Below are 9,809 nucleotides of genomic sequence, written 5' to 3'. Positions count from 1 at the left end.
AACCGGATCTGCAGCTTCAAGTTCCACTTACAGATTCCGTGTTGTGATGACTGTTCACCTTTTGCCGTCACAGTGGCAACAAGTTTCATCGGTGACTACCTTCTAAGGTTTCACCATTACCATCAGTCAACCAACCAATTGATTAAAGTTCAGTTTTGTTTCACATGCACGTGATTTTTATCACGATGAAACAGCAAAAAACTTCTCACATGTTATACGCCGACGTCAAATCTAAACTGGATTTCGTCATGACCGTATTCAGTCGATAGGACCGAGTCTGAAATGAAGAATTTCCCTGAAAAGTCAACTCCATTGCTGGTATCACAGGTAAGGTGAAATTGGACGTCACATATAGAGGTCATAGGTCAACTACGAATATGAGCACTTCGATGTGATAAGCTTGTTCAAACTCCCCCTAAGCTAGCAACATTTCTCTGCCTTCTGTCGTTAGTTAGTACTGTCCATCTTATGTATCGATAATTAAAATTAGATAATTAAATGGAAAATGAGTTCTAAATTTTGAAATTCATCATGACACTAGCTAGTGAGATGTTGTTGACAGGATTTTAAAAACCAAAAAAAAAGGAAGATCACCTGTTCAATGATACTTGAGAGTGTATTTATTCAATTGGGGTAGAGCAAACTCACTGACTGATGCAACGAATTCTGAAAATGTCATTAAAATGGGAACATGGTATGCCACGTAGTACCAAACATAGAATATGATTGATATAATGGCAAAATGTACTACATACCGATACCTGTAAAATTGTCAGGTGACACTCAGCGTCTAGAATTGACACCTGACAATAATAGTGCATTAAAACGTCAAGTCACGGTCAACAGCGGAGATAGACCCACACTGTTTGTTTACAGCAAATATGGTCAAATTTAGATACTACTGGTAGTATTCTAAATCTACATACACAGTGTAATCTCGGGGTAGACAAGCAGTGATAATATTTGAGTCACGTGACTCGGGCGCTTTCCCTATGATGAATACGCTCTCTATCGGCCAAAAAAGTAGCATGTACCCCATGCCAGACTGGCGTGTAACTGTGGGTATCAAAACATGGCCGAATAATTATGCCGAATAATGATTCAGGTTCAAGTTTTTGAACCCGTCAACTCGCGCAAACTGGCAACGTAAGTTCATACATGAAGTTGATGCGCGGGCCACTTGGCTTTTCGAAGGATACGCATATGTGCGTTCTGAATGTCACTGAGAAAGGAGTATTCATTTCGAAGTTCGCATGTCCGCAAAAACAAAAATAGGGGTACTTCCTCTGTGGTAATTTCGCGTTGGACCAAACTTTAGGAAAAATAAAAGATTCATAAAATTGTCACTACGACTGGACCAGTCTACTACGTGTTTTGATTTATTTATGGGTGCATACATTACGTTATCAATTATTTCTGAAATGTCTTGTTAAAATCATTGGGGGGGGGGATATCACAAAAACGAAAGAATTTCATAATGTCAAAAACGTAAAGTCTTTATCGCAGTGTTTTGCATTATTATTTTTTCATTCCCTCCACTTGACAACCGTTAATTAGGTTAGGGGGATTTCAATATCAGAATTTGTCCGTATAATAACATTTCACATCAAAACAAAACCACTACCAACAAAATTAAGCGTTATAACTAAACTAAACTAAACTAAACTAAACTAAACTAAACTAAACTAAACTAAACTAAACTAAAATTAACTAAAATTAACTAAAATTAACTAAAATAAAATAAAATAAAATAAATTAAAATAAAATAAAATAAAATAAAATAAAATAAAATAAAATAAAATAAAATAAAATAAAATAAAATAAAATAAAATAAAATAAAATAAATTTTACTCATTTATGAAAATTATATATAGCGATGTCAAATCTGATCTTCTCATAACGATACTTGAATTTAACAATACAATTATTACAATTACACGACTGATGAAAATCAAAATACGCAAAAGTACGCGTACACAATATTGTACGTATTTTAGTTTTACTTACGTGCTGCAGGTTATGTAATCGACAAAATTGAAATAATCTAGATACTGTCAGTAAAGGGGTTAATTATTCACTCAGGCTGGATTTTAATTTTGCTTATTTTGCTGACTGGAAAATGCGCTAAATTAAAACCCAGTGAATATGTTAAATTTAGCATAAAACACATTATCTAAATGATAAAACCGTTAATTTAAAAGCCCACAGAAAATGCCTGAAATGGCAAATCAGTGAAATTTAAACCCAGTCAAAATTAGTCATTTTATAGTACTAGGAGAAACGAGAACGATGATCTGCACCGACGAAGACAGACGTGACCTGTTCTCCCTGCGTAAGTTTTCAACAAAGAAAACCGTCCTATATCACACAAATAACCCAGATGGAAGCTAATAATAAATTAGTCACCCGTGACATTGTTTCGTGGATATAAATATGCCGGTATGGTATGACGTCACGTGTGTGTATACTCAATGAATATTTTCTACGTGTAGCCACGGTGAGAGGCGATGGTGTAGTAAATCAATCGATGCATTGTTACACTGCACCGGGGTGACCACGTCGTACGCAGCTCTACGGCTACATTTGTGATCAGATATGAGCTATGATTTAACGGAAATCGGCGATTTATGCGTTGGGTATGTCTGTCTGTTTGTTTGTCTGTCTGTCTGTCAACAATACTCTGTTATTAATTGAACGTGAGACCCACGTTTGCGAGTACGACAACCTGTGCAGCGGTAGTTGCCCCATTCGCCACAGTTCCATACATCCACGAACAATCCCGCGAAGACTGGTATTAACGACAGGGCTCGTATAAAAACAGAGACTTGCTCTAAACAGTGGCCGCATTGTTCCATATAACTACAGTTGTATACACCTGTCACGCCCACTGACTCAAATCTAAATCTAGACGTAATATCGAGGAGGTGTGAATACCAAACTGAAAATTAAATTCTATGAAATTAGTGAACATCTAAAGAAGTTGACCGGATACTATGGGGGAGACTACCCCTTTACAGAACTCCATTCAGGTGAGTACGCCACTTGATTTGCGTTTAAAAGCAATACCATACTGGGGAGTCATTACAACGTACATTGTGTATAAAACTAAGGACGTCCGAGTAGTGCAAGCAAAGTTCCGCCTGGTAGTACGAAGTGTAATTGAACATGACAATGGCACGCTTTCTTGTCTACTGTTTCTCTGTTCGATGTGAGTTCAATACAACGCGTTCAAAGCGCGTAATATATTGCTTACTGTAAAATACTTTATTTACGCTTGGAATTAATTATTTTCGCTATTTCGCTGAGGAAGTGATTCAGTGAAAATACAATCAGGGGAATATACCGTTTTCCCTATATTTTACATTCAAATCAGAGAAAATAAATTCCATACCAAAACATTTATTCTAGCTAAAACAAACTATTTTACAGTACACGTAGATTCGAAAGCGCGCAAGATCGACAAGCGTAGCGTTTATATAGCTAGCCTTGTTTTGTCAGAGTGACACGACTCATGTGCATGACGGGAACGATCATATTGCCTCGAAGGTGAGAATCAGACTATGGGGTAAAGACACCAGCATGTAAAAACGCAGTTTATCTATCACGTGATGTATCATTGTTTACACATGTACGTCGCATGGGACCCATACCAAACGCGATGCGTCGCGAAGACTGTGGCGATTTAATGTCATTTCATATAACAGAAATTGACACTATACGCTCAGGACGAAACTTTTAAAGCCGTGTATTACACGACAGCAATTTGTCGGAACCATGTGGCTCGAGACAGCAAAAAAGGTCCGCGTATACGCGTTCGGCTAGAGCCAAGTTTGGCTCCAATGAACCCTCGGGCCGATCTCTGATAGAATTGGACCCCTATATACATGGCTCCGACCGTGTAACCGCATCGGGGCCCAACGATCGAGCCACCAATGACTACTACGCGTATGTTGCCACACTATACAGACAACTGCAGATGAACGAATGGTTCCACCCATGATAGCAAAAATAGGAGCCTCTTCTCTCGTCTTTGGTACAATATGCAGATACACAGGTGTGAGCTTACAGGCGAACGGGAAAGTAGACTCGTTTTCCAGACTCTGTGCTTGTGTCAAAGTCCTTTTATAGCCGTAGAGAGACTGTACTGTTGTAGTTGATGTTCCTGCTTGTCATACTGCCCTTCGAACGTTATTTTATTTATTATACACAGCGACAAAGCGTTTTTCGCTGTTGACAAACTTCCAATGTAATTGGCAAGTTATTCAGGTAGTATACATATATATAATATATATATATATATATATATATATATATATATATATATATATATATATATATATATATATATATATATATATATATATATATATATATATATATATATATATATATATCCGGTATCACTGAGTATACCTTCTAACCGTACGTAGTCCACAACACAACACACTCAGAACAGACTGCCCATCTTCTTGACAAATGTCGCTCAAAATAAACTAATGTACGTGCTGCGATAGTATACTATTGTAGTCTGAGGTTCAATGGATGCTCTCAGTGACCTAACCGTACAAAGGTTTTAACCCTGTAAACAAATATTGTGATTACTGAACATGACTTTAATTGGCTGCGTTTGCACACAACTTCTCAGCACGGATTATTAAGGGGTCTAAAACGACAGCCCGTGCAAAACGCACGGGCTAACCATGGAGGTGCATACGAGCATTATCAGGATTCGGTATGAATATGAACACTGAAATAAAAAACATATATTCAGATTAAAACTGCACTATGAAATCACCAACTTTCCGTGTCTCTTACACTGCCAATGGCAGCGGTCAGGGAAAAAATCAATGATTTGGGAGAAAAATGTCTGCAAACTTCGAGAAAATGAAACTGACATTGTTAAGCTATTATAGTTCTGTCATAAAAAAAAAACAGATTCCAATTCAATGTACAAAATTAACTTGTGAAACGTTCCGAGATGCATTTTTGGGGTACAAAATTTCGTCGCCATGTTGGACATCAGCAGACGCAGACTTATGATCGCCCTACTGAAAACATGAACATTTTCTACAACTCACTTTTTCTACAACTCACAATTCGTTCCGATTTTTCAGCCATTTTCCCTAACTATTACGACAAACGCAGATCCAGACAAAATGGCCGACGTTGCTAACATCAACAAAAAAGCGTTCAAATTGTTTTCTAAAGTTACGATTGAAATTAGTTATGATGATGGCAGATCCACATTAAAAACCCAAACATTAACATAACCGTGGTTCCGATTATTACTCAGTATGATGGTCACAATGTATAGTAATTATCGCCTAAGGTATTTTTTTCAGTATTTAAGCATGCGCGCTGACTATCTGGTATGTACTATAAAAAATCCATACTGAGTGCATGTGTGTAATATCAAACAACTACGGTCAATAAGTTGCTTTAATAGTATATTATAACATAATATACGCCAGTAACAATAACTCCATAATGAACGATTATGTCGACCCGAAAAGAGCACACAACTGGGGCAAAGGCGAAATCACCAAATGAGTCGGCCGAGGGTACTACTTTCCTTAGCAAAGACGGACTTATGACAGATTTGTTGTGTTTACATTGCTAGCATAGTAGCCCGACACTTCACAACTACACTGGTCCACAATCGGTGGTTTAATTTAGCTTTAATGCTACCAGCAAATTTAGAGAAATGTTTAGCGTCATCGCGTAGTCGTTCACAGTATTAACGGACCTGTGACGTCATTCAAGGACCTTCGTTTGTCATTTAAATGTTATAAAGCTTCGATGAAATTAATATGACGAAAATATACTGACGACAAATAACCCGTTTTTCCTTTTGTCTTTATTAAAGTATATATTCCACAGTCGCAAATTAAGAGATAATATTATTTCCAATGTTGATTAAGATGGCATGATCATTCCTTAGTTTTTTTATGATTTTTTGTTGTATATAAGGCCAACAATACCGTTTGTGATAAAATAAATAAATGTATATACATTGTATATATACTATACCACGACAAATATCTAAGCACGGATGCAACACCACGTGAAACATCGAACACTGAGGGCGCCCATGGTATTGGTTCGTAACGTGACTCTCGGTGTGGGACGGTGATTAAAGGGCGGTAGTCGTCGCGCCGCGCATGGGCGACATCTGTGTTGATAAACATTGATTTCCCACAATCCAGTGCGCTCTTCTCATGGAAATCACATGTATGAGGTTTGACCTGGGCGCGACTTGTACTAATTACCGTCGGCGACTCCTGCGACTTGAAAACAACACTCGTCTCCGTTTTTAATTATTTCCGTGAAGATCAATCGATGTCTATTTCAATCATCATGGGGCTGTGTTGAAAGAATAACACCTAACACGTCTTAGAGGTTGATCGTAGCAGTAACAGAGTATGACAAGTGGCGAAGTTTCATTTCTGTAGTTGTCATTTGTTAAAAAAATCGTACTTTATAAATTTATAAAACACCATATCCTGTAGAACAAAGTCACCCGGGTGCAGTTGATTTATAGCTGGGTAGAGAGATGCTCAAAAGTGTGAACATTTTTATACTTGGATAGTGGCAACATCTATACCCATATTTTTTACCAAAGTACCATTTCTGTCATCACTGTTTTTCCCCAAATAAAACAGTTACCGTATTTGCTCCATTAGAAGAACATCTGCAATAGAAGCACATGTAAGCAAATTCACTAAGGAATGTGCACCCTCTTCTATTCCGTGTTAAATCTCCGTTTGAATGTTGTTGCCTTGTTTAATTTCCGGGTTGAGATATTCGCTCATATACGGACCCATAAGTATACAAAATCGGAAAAATATTACTGATATTTATACTTATCTTGACCAGAAATAAGACCGATACTTATACATAAAATCCAAAAAACGAGACCCATTTCAGGGGCACGTCCCCATTAGGCAAGTTCTATGTATTCCCACCGGGAACTTGAATGTCACCTTGACTGTCACGGTGAAAATATAAGCGTCGAATTCTGCCAATACCATGAATAACCAATTCTCCTTGAATAAGTAAATTGTAAAGTTTGCCCAAATCTTCATATCTCACTTTATAATTCAAATTTATAATTTAAATTTATAATTTAAATTTATAATTCAAACCGGAAAGATACGCATAGCTTTGCACGTGAGTGTTTTTGTTGTGGCCAATTGAGGGCGCTGTTCATGACACGATGAGCTCGGCCGAGGGCCAAGACTGACAGACTGACAAGCTTACATTACGCAACTGCAAATTTGCATATTTTCGTACGACTGCAGACAAATTGGCCACTCACCTCTTAAATAAAGACGGACCCTCGTTCTGGAAAGAAGTCACAAAATCATACGACACTTTGATTCCATATTTTGTTGGGAATGCTTCTGGTGAGACGGACATTACAAAAATGTGGGCGAAATATTTCGAATCATCTCTGAACTCCACCACGAATGACACGTACAAGACTAAAATGCTAAATCATATTACTGAAATCTACGAAAATAATCTTCGTGTGTCCCCTGTGAAAATTGATGGGATTATTAAAAACATGCCGCTTGGGAAATCTAGTGGTCTGACTGTTTTATGCGCTGAACACTTGAAGTATGCTGCCCCCAGTGTTACTACGCATTTCTCAATGTGCATGTCGTCATCATTTTTTGTGTACGGAACACTCCCTTGGGCTATGATGGAAGTTGTTATAGCGCCGCTCTTTAAAAATAAAACAATAACATCTGTTTTGTCTAAAGTTTTTGAACATATATTACTCAAGATGATTTTTAAACTACAGACAACCAGTTTGGTTTTAAAAAGAAACATTCCACAGATCTCAGTATTCTGCTCTTAAAAGAAACCATTCGCCAGTATAATGATCTTGCAGTGTGTGTGTGTGTTTTCTTGACGCGTTCAAGGCTTTCGACAGAGTGAACCATTGGACGCTATTTAACAAGTGTTCAGGGGAGTCGCAACAACCATCCCAGAGTACCGTTTTCCGAGAGTTTTCGGTGTTTGTTTTTCACCGTGATAGTTGCCATGCGATGAAAATGCCCGGATGTCCGCCCCCGAGAATTGCAGCAAGTTCTACTGCGTTAGATGTTGAAGTACCATCTCACAATTTGTTAATGTTTCCAATGGAGTTCGACAGAGAGGAGTAATGTCTCCAGCACTGTTTAACATTTATATGAATACTCTCAGTGCAACACTCAATAGCATGCCGTGTGGCTGTCTTATTGGTGATAAAGTTATAAACAATTTGAGGTACGCAGGTGATATGTGTGTAATTGCGCCCTCTATTAAAGGTTTGCGCAAAATGTTACATATTTTTGAGTTATACGCCGAAGAGCATTACCTACAACTCAAACAAGTCCAAATCTATGCATTTAAATGGTCGTAATTGCATGAACAATTGCCCACCATTGTATTTATATAATATTAATGTTGACTTTGTTGACCAGTTTAATTATCCAGAACATAAAATAACTCGTGACTTGATAGTCGATGCGGACATTGATTGTCAAAAACGTTTATTCTGTGTGCGGGATGTATGGTGTATGTATAGAAAATCAACTGTCAATGCCCTTCGATTGGAGTCAGTCATAATAACGCTTTTTGTAAACTGTTAGGGTACGTCCGTGACTGCGGCGCAAGCACACTATGTTCGTTGAAAACCGTACAAATACATTTACCGGTTTATATATATATATATATATATATATATATATATATATATATCAGTAATTTTAATTAAAAAAAGTACATTTATCTTAGTAATAGTGACACCTGTTGTTTAGTGTGATGAACCCCCACGGTTGGGTACAGGAGCATAGAAGTGTATAATTAAAATTGTTTTCCATAAGAAAAATGAAACCATCATACATGGCCTTATAAACAGCCTTTTACTTCATAGTGGGGTGGGTGGAGTAAAGCTGTGATTATTTTTATTACTTTCTGACCATCTAGTTTGCCATTTACCATGTCCATATAAACTAAAGCTCCAGCCAATATCAGATTTGACTACTTGTTTCAAGCTATGGCACTTGGAAATGAGTGTTGTGACATGTGGCAAATGTCCAACTGTCTTGGTTAATAAGATTGGCTATATTTCAACTAGAAACAGGTAAACCAGTATACCTGTATGTACGAAGCCAGTGAATGTTATTCAAGCCAAAGAAACTGCATCTATTTATATAAATACACATGGACAGAGAATATTTTCTTGGAGCACTAAATGTGACAATTGCCCTACTGTCTGTGATAAATATACCACACCAGCTACATAGTGCCCGACGAGGAGTTGGGTAGGTAGTGAAGAAAAACATTGACTGAAGCCTGGCAGAGGACTGAATTGTTGTCAACAGCAACAAACATACTGGGAAAGTCAAAGACAGTGAAAAAACAAACAAAAAAACACACAGGCATATAAATACTAACTTTCTAGGATCTTTATTGACTCCAAGTAATCCAGAGTAGAACGAGATGAATCAACGCTATACTCCGCCATCTTTATTTTAATATTAGATGCAACCATTATTCTGTAGGGGACAACGGGTCATAACTTGAGGGGAGTTAACACCCATGATTTTTAAAATGCCTTGATCAATAAGAGTCTAAGTTACAGGGAACATTATTTTCATTTTTCAGTGGACCAATAAATGCATTTGACAGGAAAATAGAAAAACTCTACCACAACAGCAATTAGAACAGCTTGCTGCATTATAAGTATCACTTCCCTGTCAAATTAGTGGTTCATGCTTATTTGAATCTGAACATAACAGGCCAATTCTATCACACCT

At 37.4% G+C, this 9,809-nt stretch overlaps 1 protein-coding gene across 1 annotated transcript in view; it reads left to right on the top strand.

Moving 5' to 3' along the window:
• Nucleotides 1-2,993: 2,993 nt before the first annotated feature.
• Nucleotides 2,994-9,809, top strand: part of LOC100373478 (uncharacterized) — a 31,713-nt gene continuing 24,897 nt past the window's right edge. Inside the window, exon 1 of the mRNA XM_085507492.1 lies at nt 2,994-3,029. Coding sequence (XP_085363618.1) covers nt 2,994-3,029 — 36 coding nt within the window. The remainder of the gene's footprint in view (nt 3,030-9,809) is intronic.

The sequence above is a fragment of the Saccoglossus kowalevskii genome, chromosome 14 (genome assembly GCF_978046115.1).
Source record: "Saccoglossus kowalevskii chromosome 14, keSacKowa6.1, whole genome shotgun sequence".
Lineage (NCBI taxonomy): Eukaryota > Metazoa > Hemichordata > Enteropneusta > Harrimaniidae > Saccoglossus > Saccoglossus kowalevskii.
This window is presented reverse-complemented; position numbering and strand designations above follow the sequence as displayed.